General features: G+C 38.9%; 1 protein-coding gene, 1 non-coding gene and 1 pseudogene across 2 annotated transcripts in view; 2 read left to right on the top strand and 1 right to left on the bottom strand.

Annotated features, from left to right (window-relative positions):
• The first annotated feature begins 883 nt into the window (after positions 1-883).
• The window catches only part of TRPM6 (transient receptor potential cation channel subfamily M member 6), a 121,538-nt gene continuing 102,337 nt past the window's right edge, over positions 884-20,084 (top strand). The window contains 3 exon segments of the mRNA XM_033123710.1: positions 884-1,004; positions 16,912-16,991; positions 19,879-19,917. Coding sequence (XP_032979601.1) covers positions 972-1,004; positions 16,912-16,991; positions 19,879-19,917 — 152 coding nt within the window. The 5' untranslated portion in view covers positions 884-971.
• LOC117032023 (heterogeneous nuclear ribonucleoprotein A1-like) lies at positions 1,498-11,911 on the top strand (annotated as a pseudogene).
• Positions 3,027-3,130, bottom strand: LOC117032585 (U6 spliceosomal RNA). Its single transcript, XR_004424767.1, has one exon. It is a non-coding gene; the product is annotated as a U6 spliceosomal RNA (small nuclear RNA).

Raw genomic sequence — 20,084 nt, 5'->3', positions numbered from 1 at the left:
GATCTCCCAATCTCCAGTGCTGTGAGAGACCTAACAGGGAAGATGTATGGAGGAACACCAATCAAGAGGTGTTTACTTGGTTTTAGGGGGGCTTCTAAATCTGTTTAACTGCTTACAGATCATTAACATTTTAAAAGGGGTAAGTCAAGAAGAGGAAAGGAGATTAAAGGTGTTGATAGAAAAACAAGAACAAAATGGTAATACACATATGAGATGTTCAAGTTTTCTGATAAAGAAATATTCATTAAAACCATTAAGAAATGGGGGTGGGGAGGGAACTGTTTACAGCATCTGCAAATGTGAGCTCACTGGGCACATATTTAGAATGGTCTAAATGGGCAGGTGCCCCTAATTTAAAGTCAATTATTAGGGATGAAGGGTTAGCATTATTAATTACAACACTTGTAATAAGTGAGCATTACTTCTGCCAACATACTGGGACCCACCCATTGTCACTGATCACAGCCTTTATCAAGACTGCCTAGCCAGGGGAACCCTCCAAAAATAACAGAAATCAGGAAAGCTTTTGTGTGATATTTTATGGATTTCTTTGTTCAGTATAACCTCTGAGGAAGATGGGTTATTTTACTATCACTCCCAGTGTACAGATAAGTGAACTCAAGCACAGAGGGGTCACTTGACACACCCAGTAATTCCTAGGTAGTAAAAGCAGTGCTGTTAGGTTACATCTCCCAAGGCCTCCCCCCACCAAACTGACTCAACAAGCACAATACAATACCATAAAATATGTCTAGGATGAGGGTCGAAATCCCATTTGACCGTCACTGTATTTCTTTGATCTACGCAGGAGGTAAATCACCTCCTTTCTACACAGGAGGTAACTGAGGCCAAAAGGTATTGTGACAAATGAACGGGGCTGTAAAAGGCAGCGTGTGGAGGTGGAGCCCAGATCTGACTCCACAAGTTAGAAGCTCAGATAAGGCTTTGGTAGCGGGGCCTGAGAGTCCAAGATGAAAGCCCTATCTACACTGGAGCGCTTACAGGTAAGCCGGACTGCAGGCGTCGGTAGGGCAATGGGCCTTAGGCGATTTACCAGATCTGAGCCCAGGGCCCTGGGTGGCTGTGGGTGGGGTTAGTCGCACCAGTATCTAACTAGGATCTAGAATAGCTAAGACTTACGAAATATCCTTCCAAAGCCCTCAGGTTTGCACTCTAAGCTGATTATCATATCTCAGAGTTCGGCTGGCTAACGTAGGGCATCTACCAGGGGGCAGGTCCCCCAGTGCCCACTCCAGGGCCAGCGCAGAAGTGGGTCAGAGTCGACACCTAACGGGAGCCGGGGGTTTCAGCTTAGGGTGGCGGGGGCACTTCCAGAAGAGAAGGCAGCACTCTGGTTCCACTCCCTGCCAGCGGCAGAGGAGACCTCACGTGTCGTGAGCTGGGATCCGGGAGGAGAGAAGGTGCAGTTTGGAGCGGCCAGGGGCACGAGCCCTTGTGCGTCCCCTTTCGCACGCCTCGCGCGAAAGACCCGGAGCGATGAGAGTGCAGGTCAAGGTAAACACTGACCCCTATCCGCCGCTCCATCCCCTCCCTGGCGCCACCGGGAACTCGCAGCCTGGAGTCCCGCGCGCGGGCTTCACTGCTGGCGCAGAGCTCAACAGGAAGTTCTGGAGGATTGGAGAGGGAGGGCGACCACGGCTGCTGGGGACACTTGGGAAAGAAGTGAGCTTGGTGAGTTAGGGAAAGGGCTGGAGACCCTGGCCATGTCTTGGTTTCTTCTAAGGCAGCCAAACCTCAACCTGGCTATCACTTATTTTGTCGGGACTGGCACGTGTACACTATGTGTGAGTAAGTACCATTTATTGAGCACATTGTATTTTAGGCAGAGTACAAGGTGCTTGCCAAAGCGAGCTCGTTTCCGCATAGTAGTCCGGTTGATAAGAGCACTTCTTTGGAGCCAGCTCACCTGAATTAGCCTCCCATTTTCACCACTAGCTTAACCTCTGTGCTTTGATTTCTTTCTCTGGGGATGGGATGATATTTATAATTTGAAGATTAAATGAGATGCTATATATGTAATGCACTTAGAATGACGCCTAACATATTTAGCGGGTTGCAAGAGTTTCTGATTATTATTTAACCCTGGCAATAATCGTACGAGGTCTACATACTATTTGCACCCCACCCTACCCCACCCCACTGGTTTACTGGGGAGGGAGAAAAACAGAGTTGAGATTTGAACCCAGGTCAATACGTTAAAACACTAAGAGCATGGGTAGTCTATCCATACATATGATTTTGATCATTCTAAGGAGAAAGTGGATCACCCTTAACTGCCAGCATGGGAACTGAGTTCTTCAAATTCTTTTCCCCTGTATACAAATTTTGTTGTTTCATCTTTCATCTGCTTGCATTTTTCCACGACTGATAAAGAGATTCTGACTTGACTGGCATTTGGGTTTAGCTGTAAGAGTGTTTCTTAGGTTCCCTCCGACCCCACCCCACTCACTTGTAAAACATTTGAGATGGAACTGGCATGAACTTTTTTGGGGTAAAACTGGGGGCCATTACCCTGAGGTAGTATTAAACTTGCCTTGATAGACGAGGGCATAAATAGCATTTGAGTTGCATGCACCCCAGAGGAGAGGGGAAGGACCCAAACAGCATATTGGTTGTATGCCACAAATTTTGGTCTTACCTTACCTATTTACAGTTCTCTACCACAACTAATTTTTTTTTTCAGGTAGGACATCTATGCCAAAACTATTAAGCATTTGGTAAATGATGGACCTGAACTATGTCTTGCCTTTTTTTCTTTCTCACTGGGTTTTTAATCATGAGTTTTCAATATAAGTAGAAGAACCCACACATCCTCAGAGTGACTTTCATCAATCTTCTGGTAGAATCATACTGTGTTGGAAATAAAAGTGGTCATTCTTCCTATAGCTCCATTATTTCTTTGTGTCGCATCAGAAGTCTGCATGGCAGCTATATCCTGTGAAAAACCATCATTCTTAGATAAAGTATTCTGATGTGAGTCTCAGTTGTACATTTTTTTCCTCCTTAAAAATATGGCCCACTTCATGAATTTGTGTGTCACCCTTGTGCAGGGGCCATGCTAATCTCTGCATCATTCCAAATTTAATATGTGTGCTACTGAAACGAGCACTTGGTTGTGATATTTTTTTTCCTTTTTATTTCTTAGATATATTGAAGTTGTATATACACGTAGTTCAGAGTCAAATAATTGCATAAGGTGTATTACTAAAACACAGTAGAAATCTCCATTATTTCCTGCTTTTCAGAAAGAGCAATCATGTTCATCTCTTAGCTAGTTGGTGCTTATTCTAAATCATGCTAATATTGCCCTTTTTTTCCTTGTTTAAGAAAACGCAGATGTACAGATTCTTTCCTGAATGTGAAACCTCTTGACCTTTACATTTTACTAGTTGTTTCAAAAGATTTTTAAACATACTTTACAGACTGAACAAGACACACTTGTGGCCTGCTTTCTTCCTGTGGGCAAAAATATAGGGTATGTTTATTTTGTTTTCCACTATGTGTCGTTTTCTCTCTTTAGTTCTGCCACCGCCAGTCCCCTGTTTAAATTTTTAACAGGTTTATTGAGATATAATTTGTATGTTACATGATTAACCAATTTAATGTGTACAATTAGTTGTACATACATCACCACAGTCAGTTTTAGAACATATTCATCATCCCCAAAAGAAATCCCACACCCCTTAGCTGTCTCTCTCCATTCCTACCAGCCCTAGGCAGCCATTGACCTGCTTTCTGCCTCTATATATTTACCTATTTTGGGCATTTTGTATAAAGGGACTCATGAAATATGTATTCTTTTGTGACTGGCTTCTTTCATTTAACATATTTTCAAGGTTCATCCATGTTGTAGCATGTTGTAGCATTTATTTCTTTGTATTGCTGAGTAATATTCCATTGTATGAATATATCACATTTTATTTGTCCATTCAACAGTTGATGGATATTTAGGTTGTTTCTGCTTTTGAGCTATTATGAATAATGATGTTATGAACATTTGCGTACAAGTTTTTATGTGCACATGTGAGTGTGAGTTCATTTCTCTTGGGTAGATACCTAGAAGTGGACTTGCTGGATCATATGGTAATTCTATGTTTAGCCTTTTGAGGAACTGCCAGACTGTTTTCCAAAGTGGCTGTACCACTTTACATACTTACCAGCAATTTATGAGAGTTCCAATTTCTGCCCATCCTCATCAACACTTTGTATTGTCTGACTTTTTGATTATAGCCATTCTGGTAGGTGTGGAAAGGTATCTCCTTGTGGTTTAGATTTGCATATGACTAATGATGTTGACATCTTTTTCATGTGTTTACTGACCATTTGTCTATCTTCTTTGCATAAATGTGTATTCAGATTCTTTGTGCGGCACTTATTTTTGATCCAACTCTTGAGATTTTCTGAGTAATGCACATATTCACATCCACACAAAAGCTGTCATACAGTTTCTAGGAGTTTATAACCCTTTGATATCTCTCTATGGGTCTGAGGATACCCACAGAGGACATGTTATATAGTGGGGATTTTTCTGGGCATTTCATGTGCGTAATCTCACTCATTATTATCTACTGGGGACCTCACAGTATTTGTATGGGGATCAGGTATTCAGGAAAGTCATTTTGTAAACCCTAAAAAAAGTATAGAGCTTCAGGGAAAGGCATAGGTGCACGTTCTGAGGGTAAGTGATGGTGAAATGAAGTCGTTAAGAACATAAACTCCAGCCAGACATCAGCATTTGAATCCTAGTGTCATTTTTATAAGCTGCTATGTCCTTGGGCAAATTACTGAACCTCTCTGACTCGGTGTCCTCATCTGTAAAATGGAGATAATAACTGCACCTACTTCCCACATGCTCTTGGACAGAGTCAGGATAAGCAAATTGCTTTGCATTGTGCAGGTGTGTGCATAGGCAGTTCTGAAGAAATTGTTAACCTGTGTTGTGGACTGAAGGTGTCTCCCAAAATTCATGTTGAAGCCCTAATCTCCAACATGGTTGTATTTGAAGCGGAGCTTATGGGAAGTAATTAGGTCTTGAGGATGGAATCCCATGAATGGGATTAGTGCCCTTATAAGAAGAGACGCAAGACAGATGATCTCTCTGTCTGCCATGTGAAGATCCAGGGAGGTGGCAGCCATTGTGAGACAGGAAGAGGACCCTCACCAGAACTCAACTGTGTGGGCCTTCTGATCATGGACTTTCAGTCTACAAAACTGTGAGCAATAAGTGTGTGTGTGTGTGTGTGTGTGTGTGTGTGTGTGTGTAAACCACCTTGTCTATGGTATTCTGTTATTGTAGCCCAAATTGACTAAGATACATGCTATTAATATTGTCTTACAGAATGGACCAGGTTATTATCTTGTAGTGGGGCAGCTTAGTCTTTGAATATGAAAACATATTCCTTTTTCTGGAGAAAATAGGTACCTTCCATTGATCATCTAATGAGCTGAGGGGTTCTTATAAATTAAATCTTACAATCCTAGAAGAGAGAATTTTTTCCCAGGAGGATTTAAGTCTTTAGGGTATTTTACAGATCCTTGGTCTAGATCAGTTAATGCTCTCTAACCTTGGTCACCCCTGTTAGTGTCTGCTTTAAAGTGATTTAGAAAACAAAACAAACCCCCCAATCTTTGTTATTACCTGGCCTAGAGAAACTCAGCTTTCTAAGCGGACAGTTTTATTGTCTGACGTGTGGATCAAGCAAGTAGATATTGTTCAATTTAAAAAAGAGAAGCGCCGGTTTGATTTCCACCTGGGCCAGTGAGCTGTCCCCTTTACAGCTAAGATTGTGAACAACTAGATTGAGAAACAATGGCTTGAACCAGAGTAGGTGTGGGGGAGGCGGAAGAAGGGAGAAAAAGAAAAGATTTAGGGGAGGGAACATTCTTAGTAGGTGACTGGTGGAAATCTCTTGAAAAAGAACCTTCCAAAACCTTCCAAAATTGCATCCTGTGGAAACAAGAGTGTGAGAGTCTCAGAGATGATCCTTGGTCAGATATATTTAGGGGAACGATAGATAGTTTATCCCCTCTGGAGAGTCACAAGACTTGTATGTGCTTATATGGCCAGAAAACATTTTATTTTTCTCCCATTTTCTGCAGCATATACTTTAGTAAACTCTGGTAAGATGCTCATATATATAAGGCTAGTCAGCTAGGCACCGTGGATACTATAATGAACAAGACAATTCCCCATCTTATGGGGCTTAAAGCATAGTAGGTCTAAACAGGTCATGACAGTACAGTGCATGGGGGTAAGCACAGAAGCCCCAGAGGCACATGGAAGGAGATCTGAATTCAGAGATCCAGAAAGAGTTTCTAGAAAGGTTTTCTAGAAGACATGATGTCTAAATTGGTGGAAAAAGGAGTGGAGTAGATAGTATTTTAGGAAAAGAAAAATGTGTAGGGAACACCACAAGGTGAATTCAGAGAATCAAAGTTGTTCAGTATATTAGAAATGTAGAATGTAGAGATTGAGCTAGGGAGGGGCAAGAGATGATGATGATGATGATGATGATGAGAGAGAGAGAGAGAGAGAGAGAGAGAGAGAGAGAGAGAGAGGAGAGAGAGAGAGAGAACAAGAGCAGATATCAGATGCGGTGGCAGTGAGCTATAAATCTTGTGAAGGACTTTTGAACTTTTTCCTGAAGACAGTGGGGGAACCACTGAATGAAAGGTCTTAGGTGAGACTGTGTTGTTTACTTTTTCACTTTAAGAAGATTATAGGCTTTATATCAGAATGGATTGAAAGGAAATTGGGAGGCAGAAAGACCAAATGGGAGGCAATCTAGGCAAGAATTCCTGGTGACTTTAGGGTAGGGGTAATATAGATTTACAGAGGTGGGCAGAAGCAACAAGTATTAAAGAGGTGGAATCAATAGGACTTGGTGGTTGATTGAATGGGAAGTAAGGATAAGGAATAACTAAGAAAGGTGCTCTGGTTTCTAACTTGGACACCTGGGTACGCTGGGGAGCCCTTAGGAAATAAAGGAGGTGGCACAGGTTTTGGTGAGGGACATGAGGGATACAGATTTAGACAGTTACATTTGAAGTAAGAGTCTCTTGTTTCTTTTTAAACCTGAGAGGTAAATAGCGTAGGTTTTATACACCCACTCGGCTGAGTTGCATGTAGATGAATAGACTCCCCATAGTCAATAGGCAACAAAAGCACAAAACCCTGTCTTCTAGCTCTTTCTGTTCTTTCTCTACGAGAGCCTACTACTTTTCAAAGAATTTGTGACTTTTGTGAAAAATAATTAAAAAACCAGCACTCTTTTCGTTGTCTTCTGGTCTTCAGTTGTCTTTGTTGCTGTTTACCATTCACATACATGTTTTCAAAGTTCTGCTTGAGATTTTTTTTTTTCTGCTGCAGGTATTTTTTACCTTCTGAATATTAAAGCCATTTTAGATGCTTAAGGAGATGATTGTTCTTCAGGCAATAAAGCCTTTTCTGTGTTTTATTTACTTATTTATTTATTATTGGGGAATAGTGTTTTTCCAGGACCCATCAGCTCCAAGTCAAGTCGTTTTTTGTTTTTTTGTTTTTTCTTCAATCAATCTAGTTGTGCAGGGCGCAGCCCACTGGCCCATGTGGGAATCGAACTGGCAATGTTGCTGTTAAGAGCACTGCGCTCTAACCAACTGAGCCACCTGGTCGCCTCTCTATGTTTTATTTTTTAATATTTTTAAATTGAAGGAGTTGGATCACTTCAGAATGCTTTTGGAAGGAAGTTGAGTATTAATAAAAAAATAGTATAGTTTCCTAAATCAATTAAAATGCATTATATTCAGTATGTCTGTTGTTTAGAAGTTGTTAGTAACTCATACCTTTTGCTTATAAATGTGTACAACATGTATGGAGGGCAGTGTGGCAATATCTGAATTAACTTAGAAATGTCACTTGTAGGTTTTTATCGAGCAGATATACATGCACATGAAAGCTCTGCTGTATGTATTTTGGTTAAATAAATTATGGGACTCCATACAAAGGAATACTTGTCAGTGCCCAAGAGTGAAGCAATTCTATGTGTACAAAGATATAAGGAAATCCAAGTTATTAATAAGTGAAGAAAAAGCATGATGTAGAATGGTGTGTATAATATACCTCTATGCGTATACATACATAGAATATCTTTGGAAGAATACACAACAAACTGTAATAGAAGTTCCTTTGGGGGAAGGAACCTGGAGGGCTGGCATACGAGGTTGCGAGGGAGATTTAATTTTTCCCTGTATTATCTGCTGTACCTTGTGGATTTATCCTGTTTGCAAAATTGCCTGTAAAAAAGTTGCTGTTGCCTGGCTTACATGTCCCACAGGGTAAGGGCTTAGGATACAAGAACTAAGTGCAGCTTTCTAACAATTATACAAGCAAATCTGTTGTTTTTTGCTATGTGGCAATTAGGCACACAGTTGTAAAAGATTTACCTGAAGTAATTATAATTAATTTTTTTTAAATGGAAGTGGAGTGCCTATTTCTAAGTGCAGCTAAAGGAATGCTCATGAAAATTTACAGCTGGAAATTACTCTAACAATCCCTGGGTTAACCCACCCAAGGAGAACGAGATTTCTCCCGTTTGCTGATTGATAGAGATTTTTTTACAGGCTAGTGAGGTATCAATATTTTAAATGAATGAATAAAGCTATTCTTAGAGATATCAATATTTTAAACAAAGAGTGGATGAACTGATAGAGTACATCCTACCTATAGCTTCTGAAGGGCTGATCTCACATTTGTCATCGTTCGGTGACATCCACGGGAGGGAGGATGTAGTAGACACTAAAATCAGCTAAAGGTTAAAAATGAATGCAGTTAAAATTGTCCTTCAAAAGTCCCTTACACTGCTCATAAAGTATAGTACTACATGAAGATTTGATCTCTAATTACTTTTTTCTCCATGTTGGAACTTTCTTCAGTTGAGTACCAGATTAAATAGGGGATGCTGAAATAATACTGCAATACTCTCATTGGGATGAGATACACAGACTAAGACGTGCATGTGGGACCTGAAACCAACTAGGAAACAGTAGATCCTGTCTCTTACTGACGCTCACCCTAGTGCCTACATGCAGTCGCTTCTGGGCAGTGCTTCTCCAAGTGTGGTCCAGGACTCCTGGGGGTCATTGAAACCCTTTCAAAGGGTCCTCAAAATCAAAATTATTTTCACCATGGTACTAAGACATTATTTGCCTTTTTTACTCATTCTTTCAAGTGTGTACAGTGGAGTTTTCCTGGGTTTACATGATGAATCCATAGTATTTTAAAAAACTATTAAAATACTATTTCCTTTTCCAACTACATGTCTGTGGGAGACTTATTTTCTTTATATACTTCAACCAAGACCACTTATTTCAACAGATTGAATGCAGAAGCAAATAGGAGAATCCAGCAGTCTTAAGCCAGATATTAAAGAGAGTCACACAAAAATGCAAGACAATGCTCATCTCATAAACCTTAAAAGTTTTTTTCATGAAAGTATATTATTTATGTTAACATGTAATAGGTTTTTTTTTATTATTTTTAAATTAACTAACGAGTCAATATTTGTTAAAAATCCCAGTTTTAATTTATAATATGTAAATACTGGTAGACATATAAATGAAAGAGTTTTAGAGGTCCTTGGTAACTTTTATGACTATGAAGGAGCCCTAAGCCCCAAAAGTTGGAGAACTGTTCTTGGGCATAAGACACTTTTCTGAACATAGATTGCAGTGAAATTGCCCAAACTTAAAAATTTGTTTTATCTTCTCTTCTAACCCTCTCTCTTGTTCTTTTAGCAATGATTTTGAATTTGTTTAAGTTAAGTATGTGGTTTGGGTCACCACCAAATTTTAAGAAGTAAAATCTTGTTGCAGTGATCTTTGTGCTTTGCTTCACTGAACAAATGAAACAGGTAATCTCCATTGTATATATAAAGCTTACTATGGAGGACATAAATATAATTGCCTTTACTCTGTAATTCCTAATGAAGACTTTATTTTTCCAGAAGATGGTGGGTTCCCTAAAAGTCAGTTGTTTAAGAGTGTAGCTCCACTAATCACCCCCTAGAAAAGATTTTTCAGACAATGTGGTTTACTCAGATGTAGTACTAGTGAAGTTTTGGATAATTTAACAAGATGTTTGGAACATAAAGACCATCTTTGTACATAATCATAGGTAGTCATGTGGATATTTTCCTGCTTGGAAATTGGAGGACATTGAGTGTTTCCAATTTGAAGATCTTAGTAGATTGGAGTGGTTATACAACAAATAGGTCAACATTTGGTTAAGCTCTGTGTTTTATATCCAGGGACAGCTGCAAAGAATACTCATAAAGGAAGCTTCCATTTCCTTTTCCCTTCTTATCAAAGTGATTTAACAAAATACGAAATTATAAGTATTTTGTTGGCATGTTTTATTCCCCAGAAGACTGGATAAAGCTGAAGCATGTGTGACTGCAGGGGAAAGGATGTCTTGTCACTGCTATTTGAAATTGTGTTTTTGGACATATAATGAGGGCTTTCACCAATTTGGGGAGAGTAGGCATGGGGTATGACATCATTTTAGTTTGAACCTTTATATGCTCTACTTGGCTGGTCACTGTCGAGTTCCAATTCCACACTAGTCTCTGTGGAGAATTCATAAATGTTTTACTCATGTACTCATAAGTTTATATGATCTAGGAATTCATTCTGAAGTTCTAAATGCCTTTGCTCAACAAGGCTGTATATGAAAATGTTAGTGTCTTTCTGTCAGTGGACACTACTGAGTAAGCATCGTTCAAGTCACCCCTCCCGCGGTCATTGTCTAAGTCAGAGTCTCCCAAAGAGCCTGAACAGCTGCAGAAAAGAAACTTCATCAGAGGTTTGAGCTTTTAGACAACCGATGAAAGTCAGAGGAGCCATTTTGAGCAATGGGGAATGTTCACAGACTGTGTGGTGATGAGAGATCCAAGCACCAAGTGCTCCAGAGTTTTTGGGTTTGTCACCTATGCCACGGTGGAGGATGTGGGTACAGCCATGAAGATAAGGCCACACAGGTGGATGAAGAGTTGTGGAACCAAAGAGGGCTGTCTCAGGAGAAGATTCTCAAAGAGCTGGTGCCCATTTAACTGTGAAAAAGATTTTTGTTCGTGGTATTAAAGGAGATACCGAAGAACATCACCTAAAAGATTATTTTGAACAGTATGGAAAAATCGAAGTGATTGAAATCATGACTGACTGAGGCAGTGGCAAGAAGAGAGGCTTTGCTTTTGTAACATTTGATGACCATGACTTTGTAGGCAAGATGGTCATTCAGAAATACCATGCTGTGAATGGCTACAACTGTGAAGTAAGGAAAGCCCTATCTAAGCAAGAGATGGCTAGTGCTTCATCCAGCCAAAGAGATCAAAGTGGTTCTGGAAACTTCAGTGGTGGTCGAGGAGGTGTTTTTGGTGGGAATGACTTTGGTTGTGGAGGAAACTTCAGTGGTTGAGGTGGCTTTGGTGACAGTTGTAGTGGTGGAGGATATGGTGGCAGTGGGAATGGCTATAGTGGATTTGGTAATGATGGTGGTTATGGAGGAAGTGGCCCTGGTTACTCTGTGGCACGAGTGGCAGCTATGACAGCTATAACAATGGAGGAGGCGGAGACGGCTTTGGCTGTGGTAGTGGAAGCAGTTTTGGAGGTGGCAGAAGCTACAATGATTTTGGCAATTACAATAATCAATCTTCGAATATTGGACTTATTAAAGGAGGAAGCTTTGGAGGCAGAAGCTCTGGCCCCAAATGGTAGTGGAGGTCAATACTTTGCCAAACCATGAAACCAACATGTCTATGGCGATTCCAGAAGCAGCAGTAGCTATGGCAGTGGCAGAAGGTTTGAAACATTGCAGGAAACAAAGCTTAGCAGGAGAGGAGAGCCAGGGAAGTGACAGGGAAGCTACAGGTTAGGAGCACAGTGGTGGCAGGGCCTAGCTGCTACCAAGAAGACATGTTTTAGACTACAATCCTGTGTATGGGCAAACAACTTGCGGACTGTAATTGCATAACAGGTCATTTTAGTTTCTGTTCTGTGGAAAATGTAAAGCATCCAACAAAGCATTTTAATGTAGATTCCCCTGAGTGGAAATCTGTTATCTGGAAACCCTGAAAAAGTCCTAGTGTAGGAATACTTTCAGCGAGGGAAGGGATTAGTTCATGTATAACTACTGCTGGGGGATTAGTCTTTGGACATTTTTTTGCAATTCCTCACTCTTACCTCAGGCCTGGGATTGGATGTAAAATCTGATTATAATTTAGGGTCAGGCAAACTGACCAACAGTGAGCCTGGGACTAATACTATTTTCCGTCTTTGTCCTCTGCCTTTTCCTCTCCCAAATAACAATTGAAAAAAACAACAAAACCTCCCAGTATATTAAAAACAAACAAACACCCAGTTAATAAAGGCTGACACTATGGCTACAAAAATGGCATAATCTCCATTGTCAGCTACCACTGCCATGACAGTTTGCTTCTCCAAGCGAGAGAAGACAGCACATTGACTATTTGTCCTACATGTAGATTGGGCTATGCAGGTAAGATATGGGAGTTTTAGGCAGAGTTTCCAAGTTCTTGTTAATGGTACAGGTTTCCTGTTTACACCTTTGGAGGGAAAATTGTACACATGGATTCCTGAGGTTCTATTTTAAGTGTGTTCATTTCCTTGCTCATTCAACAATCGTTGGGTTGGGCCCTGGGGCAGTAGGAATGACTGGGCTTGTAGGAGCTGGAGTCTAGCAGGGGAAAGTGGACCTGTAAAAATCATTTGAAATATGAGAGGCCCTAGGTGGAAGGTTTAGAGGTTAGGAAGTATTTTTCTATTGAAAAAGGAATTATATCAAAGTTAAGTGCGCAGCTCACCAACCAAAAGCAAATTTCACCTTTGATATTACCATTACTGAGCCTTAGTGAGTCCCACGGAGAGTTATAAGCCTTTATCTATTCCTTTCAAGAGCCCTATGACATATTATTATGATTATCATCTCTATTTTTAATAGATGAGCCAACAAGGCAGGAAGAAATTAAGTAATTTGCCCAGATAGCCCTACTTGAGTTGTCCATCTCGTCAATAATAAAGAACAGAATAGTTAAGCACAGTTTGCTTAATTTGTACATATAAGCTCTGTAAGAGCCTCTAAACCTGTAAAGAATTTTTATAAGAGTTTATTTGAGCCAAAAGTAACAATTGCTGGGAAGCAAAATCTCAAATGCTCCCAAGAGTGACAGGTTTGAAGGTTTTTTGTGTGTGTGTGTGTGCATTTGGAATTAAGAAAGGAAGTAAGGAAGATTCCTTTAAGGTTAAAGAAAGCAAAGTGGGGATTGGATTACTGGATAGTCTACAAGATTATGTGCTTTCTTGAGGGTGATTACTTCTTTCTTGAGGGTCTGAGAAAAAGAGGATTACTCTGGGATTTCAAAGGTGTGCTAACCTAGATGCACAAAAACAATGGACAGGGCTTGGTTAAAGCAAAGATAAACCTTTTACTAAGAAAGCTGTATGCCTGGGAAGTGACTACCCTCCATGACCTGTCCAATTAGGAATTTATGATCAGATCACCCTGTGAGGTTACTTTCCTTAGAACCACTTTTCCTCCACAGCTTCTAAATTAAGGACCCTATTTGAAGCTATTTTTAATAGTTAATTGGCACACATGAGGTTTAACCACATCAAATTTGTTATCTGTTTCTTCCTTTTTATTTTAAGTTCTTTCAGAGCTTGTCTAATTTGCCTTAGAATTCCCAGCATGCAGTATGGAGGTCTATCCCAAAATATTTGTTGAATGAATTCAGATATTTAGAAATTCAGAATGAAGAGCTATTTGAGCACCTGCTACTTCCCTGTGGCACATTTCTTGGTGCTTTGTAAAACTTAGGTATTTTATAAATGTTTGGGGAATAAATGAAATTGTTAATGTTTTTGAATAGGTGGCAGGGCTTGCTGATTGTGTCATTTCTTGTTAAAATAAATAGATACTGGATTTAGGTGTTTAGTTCATTTTAAATTTTGTGACTGGATTTTTTCAAGTTTGTATGTCTTTATTGTTTTACTAATTTAATGAATGTCTTTTAACACATTAAAAATGTTGCTGGGCTGGCCCGGTGGCTCAGGTGGTTGGGGCGCGACTACAGCTAAGATTGTGAACAACAGCCCTCCCTGGAGCCGGGCTGCTGTGAGCAGCCGGAGGTCGGTGTGAGCTGCTGTGGGCTGCTGTGTGCTGCTGCAAAAGAAATAAGAGGGTGGAATGATTTAAGCTGACTGTGGACTTGATCTGGGAAGTTTTCCTTATAGATATGTTTAAAATGCACAGAAACCAATAATCAATATCTGTGTCCTTATCTACCCCTGTCTCTTTTGTTCAGCATGATCAGGATCTGCTTACACTGCTAACCTAAAAATAAAAGGCCTTTAACAGTTACTTTGAAGACTTTAAAAAAATCCTTTTAGACTTCTAATTTTGCCAAATTTCTGAACATAGAGTTGTTACATTTTTTGAAATGTCTTGTTAAGTTTCAGGCAGGACAAAGAGTAAGAAATTTTGGAGTATCTGCTTAGATGGCCAAAATTTCTTCTATGATTAATTTAGAAGTTATTTTGTCTTTTAGACACTTCTGTTTATCAATTAAGGAATTAATTTCATTGTCCCGGAGATGTTTGGATTCTCTCCTTATGAAATTTTTTTCTTGTGATAAACAACAGACAGTAACAAGAAAAGGAAACACAGGAGGGCAATTCAGTGAGTACTTACCCATAAGAAACAGCATTCCTTGCTCCTGTGGCATCCCATTGCATGCTTGTACCTGGGGCAATTGCCTCCTGGAGAGAAAAAAAAAAACTCTCCCTTAAGGGAAAAACTCCCAACAGATCTCCAATGAAGGCATTTGACCTCAACCAAGAAGGAAGGAGGTCTGACCTAAGAGTGCTTCACAATCAAGGAGACTGTAGTCCGTGGAAGTGGTGAGGACAAAGAGGCTCTGAAGGTACCATACCTGGTTATAGGAGATGCTGAACTATGAAGATTAGGACAATTTAGATCCTGTTCAACTACACCAGATATGTCAACCTAAAAATAAAAGGCCTTTAAAAGTGAGAGGCAACAAGCATTATATTTGAGATCAATAAGAACAGCTATTCAGGAACACTACTTTGAAAGGCCTTTTATTTTTAGGTTAACAGCACATAGTTCTATTTAGTAGTGAACAGTTATGTTTAGGGTTGGTGCACGTTGAACAAGATCCATGAGTTTAATTTTGAAGTATGTAAAGGATTCTATAAGTGACCTCGTTTGTAATTGTAGGGGAGGAAATACTTTTCCTCTGTTCTCCTACGTTTGATAGCTGGGTCTATGAAGTAAACTGACACAACCAGCAGACTAACAAAAAAAAAGATATACAAATTTATTAACTTTAATATTAAAATTATGTTAATGCACAAGGGCATCACAGGAAAACAAAAGTAAATACCACCAAAAGGGTGAGATTTGGGAATTTACTGTCTTAGTAAAGGGAAGAGGTGGGGGATGTCGGCAGTTTAGGAGAGAGTAATGATTTTTTAAAAGAGGGACTGGGCCCTTAGAAGAGTGGATGGGAGACATGACAGTTTGTGACAAAGTTTGTCTGATTGTCACTTCTAGTATGGATTCTCCTTTGTGATAAGAGTTAATCCTCTCTGTTGCTGAAACTCCCAGGGAGGGAATTTGTGACAATTGAGTTCCTTTCAGATCTGTCTTTAGGCTGAGAAGGGAGTTCAAAGAAAGCCTCTCTGCTTTTGCTTTTTACCAAATACCTATAGCTTAGAATAATCAATATACCAAAACAGCATATTTTAGGGTGGTGTGTCTTAAACTCCTTCGTAATCATCTGGGAACCTGTGGACAGTGTGATACTGTTTCCATGGCTGGATTTGTAACACGTTTTCGGGCCCAGGGCATTTCCTTCCATTGTAGCTTGAGTAGTAGGTGTAAGAGTGAGATGGGGACTGCACTAACAGAGAGTCTGAAAAAGCCCCCTTGTAGATTCTGGCTCACTACCCTTTCATCACTGCTCTAATACATATGTGTGTATTGTGGACGAAAAAGTGGTTCTGTAATAAAAGTGACAAGTCCAGTGAGGGAAAGTAACCTCACAGGATGATCTGATCATAAATTTCTAACCGGGTACGTCATGGTGGGTAGTCACACCCCAGGCATATAACTTTTTTTTTCTTTTAGTAAAAGGTATAAGCAAGACCTATCTATTATTGGCTTGGGGATGGGGAATGGGTCTCGACAAACATTCATTGGTCAGGAGATAAGTGTCAGTCTTCTGTAAATCAGACATTTACAGGAATCAGTCTCTCAGTTCTTAAGCTCCTCTGAGGGAACATTCTTCATTTTTTATCCTCCAGTTCCATTTTAGTTTAAAGGTTTTTTTCTTTTCCTTTTTTTTCTTTTTTTTTTTTTTTTTAACAGAATCTTGTTGAGGTTGCATTTCTCTGCTGATACTCTTTCCAGCTTCCTGTGACATTTTAGCCAAAGTGGGACTTAATGAGTGAGAAGTGAAGTTTGAGAGCTTGATATTCCCTCTGTAAGATTATGGTGTAAGATTTAAAAATAATTTATAGTGGAATTAATAGAACACATCAATTATAGCTTTACTTCTTTGCTAGAGTTCTGTGCATTTAGAGATCTTTCACTTAAAATGAGATTATGGACCAATTAACTTTGAATGTTTTTGTGTTCTCATTTGCTTTGTGTGTGTCTTTGTTGTCTGTAATAGAAACCAGTAAATGCTTGGGATTTGTCTTTGCATTTTAATTAGTTTCCATCATATATAAATATATCTTGCCTACCTGAGCTATTGTAGTTACACTGTTTTCTCACTTAATTAGAATATAAAAATAACATTTTCTGTTCAGTCCCAGAAATCCTGGATTGAAGGAGTGTTCGACAAGAGAGAATGTAACAAAATCATACCCAGCTTTAAAGACCCTCACAGGTACAATTTTTAATTGCATTTTTCTTTTTAAAGCAATAGTACTTGGAAGACTGTTTTTGGAAACTTAGAGATATGACTTGTTTAAACAATTTGACAATATTTATAAAGTTACTATTTATTTTAATTGATTTGTCTCTTTGTCTTTATAAAAATTGTACATGATTATTGTAGAAATTATTAGCAGATTTTCTGGTAAGAACAGGGACCTTGTCAATTTTGTACCTCACTCCAACCCGGGGACCTACTAAACAGTGCCTGCCATATAGTAGGCTCCTGAGAAACATCTGTTAAATGACTTAATGAAGTATAGAGGAAAAAGTTCATCACAATGCTATCCACTGTTAATATTGTGGTGGAGCCACTGTTAGTATTGTGGTAGATTTTGCTTGGTTGTTTTATTTTTGATGCTCCTGTACCTCTTAGTAAGAGGATAGGTGTCAGGGAAATATCTACTCCTACATCCATTCCATTGGGTTTGGATAAAAAATTACAGCTTCTGAATATTGAATATTTAAATGATTGTGAATGTACTTTATCCCCCACTGAAGTATCTTCGGAAAATACTAGGATACTTCAGGATATTTGCTCAGATTATGCACAATTAATTTTAGTTCCATTTTCCTCCCATAGGCTTTTCAGTTGAGCAAATAACATGATTTGAGTTTGACTGCTCTGAGTTCTTGACAATGCTTTGCAAGCTCTACTTGTAGAACAAAATTCAGAACAGCAGCCAGTAAAGATGGGCAGGATGAGTTATGAAAAATTTCTGCAGGGTGATTGGGTCCGTGAAATAAGATTGGGTGGTATTGCCTTTGAGGAAAAGAAATGGAAAGGAAAATAGAAGAGCAGTACAGTTGACCCTTGAACAACATGGAGGCTATTTTCACTGACTACCTGTACAGTCAAAAATCCATGTATAACTTTCGATTTCCTTAAAACTTAACTATCCTCAGTGTCTGAGAGAGATTAGTTCCAAGATTGCTTCAGCTACCAAAATCTGCGGATGTTCAAGTTCCTTTTATAAAATGGCATAGAATACTGCATACGGTCATCCCTTCACATCTTGGGTTCCCAGTCTGGGATCAAAAATACTGTTGAATTTGAGGATGTGAAATCTGGGGATGAGAACGCTGGGGATATGAGGGCCAATTGTATGTTTATTGAAAAATATCCATGGATAAGTGGATCTGCTCACTTCAAACCCAGTGTTCAAGGTTCAACTGTATTTTAATTAGCAGACCACATTGTTTTTATATTCCTTTAAGTGAGCATTTGGTCTCATATTCATTTGAAGTTTAGCAGTCACAGCTATATGCTTGTGAAAGGTAGCATGGTGAGGTTAGTGAAATTCTAGTTCTTTGAGGATGACTAAAATAGTGTTCCTTGCCTTTGTTAAATATTGATTAGTCCCACCCTCACTGAATTACCCGTAGCTTATAAGCCTTGTGATTAGAAATTCTCATTTTACCTTATAAAATGCTCTTTTGTGACATCTTGTAATGGCATGGTGGCTGCAATGGAAGGCAGATTGAGCTCAGGTGTCTCCTATAAAATGGAAAACAATCTTCACAATCACTTTGAACCTCATGAAAAGTGATAAACTATAGGTCACTAGCTCATAGACTCAAGAAGAATATCAATGATCATAATTCCATTACTGGTCCAAGATATACTACATTTTATGGGGAAAAAAGAAGTCTCCATTTTTGTGTGATAAAAAAGTTAATGGATGATTCCGACTATTCCTCTTGCACCAACGTTTTTCTTAGAGCCTTGTAAGATTCTCAAAATTGTAGCTTCTATACGTGGTTCTTCCTTATGGTACACAGGAAAGGGTGGTAGTTCACTATTTTAAATTTAAATAAAAGTTTGTCTTTTATTGATTCTTTTTGTAGCTTCTAGTAAGAAATAAATCTGATAGACTTGATTACAATGTCTTTTTCCTTTTCTTTTGAGCTTGTTGAAGTGAAACTTCTGAGAAAAGATATTCCCAAAAGTCTGGGACAGGAAGAAATGAAAGGCCTGACTCTTCGTTTCTGAATAATTTAGAAAGACTCTGATTCTATGAACACTACCTTTCCCCTCATTATTTTAACTAGAGTTCTCTTCTAGTTAAAACTTCTTTACACCTAAAATGTGACCACTGATGACCACAGTGCTAGCCCCTAAATCCAGAAAGTTCTTTCTTTTTTTTTTTTTTTCTTTTCTTTGTTTAAGTGTGTTTTTCCTGGACCCATCAGCTCCAAGTCAAATAGATGTTTCAATCTAGTTGTGGAGGACCCATGTGGGGATTGAACCGGCAACCTTGTTGTTAAGAGCACTACGCTCTAACCAGCTGAACTAACTGGCCGACCCCAGAAGGTTCTTTTGAATCACAAAAAGGAACGATTTAAACTAATACCAACTGTCCCTTGATTTGATAGTGTTTTATGGTTTTAAAATTGTTTGTATATGTATATTTTCTTACTTGATTTTCAAGAATTCTGTTTTATCTTTACAATATAATAATAGATACCATTATTATACATGTAATAACGCTATGTACCAGGTACTTTAAGATACTTTTCATATGTTATCTCAGATAATCCTTTTAATAACTTTATGGGGCAGATATTATTTTTAGATGTGAAAACTAGGGCTTAGAAGAATCTTTAAGTCAATGAGACTTAAGTCCAGGTCTTTCGATTCCAGACTCTTGTAAATTAAGTCATAGTTGCTGTAGCATAATTATATTCATAAATGACATGGGAATGTTTGGGGAATGATGTATGACTTCTCAGCAAATCCTGATTTCCAGACTATGGAAGATAGCAGATATTTACTGTATAGATATTAAATATGTTTTCAATTATATCAGTAAAATAACAGGGTTTATTTCTTAATTTAGATGTACTGCAGGATGCCAGGTCTGCCAGAATTTAATCAGGTAAGATTTAGAGAAATAAGGTTCTTTTAACTTTTAGGCACTCCATTTAAAATACATTGCATAGTTTTTTCACATCTTAAATGGATTCAGTGAAATGGCTTTCTTGGTACATCCTCTTTACCTTGCCAAGGGAAGTTTTAAAAAAGAAATGTGAGACTTTTTTCTTG

This window comes from Rhinolophus ferrumequinum, chromosome 12 (genome assembly GCF_004115265.2).
Source record: "Rhinolophus ferrumequinum isolate MPI-CBG mRhiFer1 chromosome 12, mRhiFer1_v1.p, whole genome shotgun sequence".
NCBI lineage: Eukaryota > Metazoa > Chordata > Mammalia > Chiroptera > Rhinolophidae > Rhinolophus > Rhinolophus ferrumequinum.
This window is presented reverse-complemented; position numbering and strand designations above follow the sequence as displayed.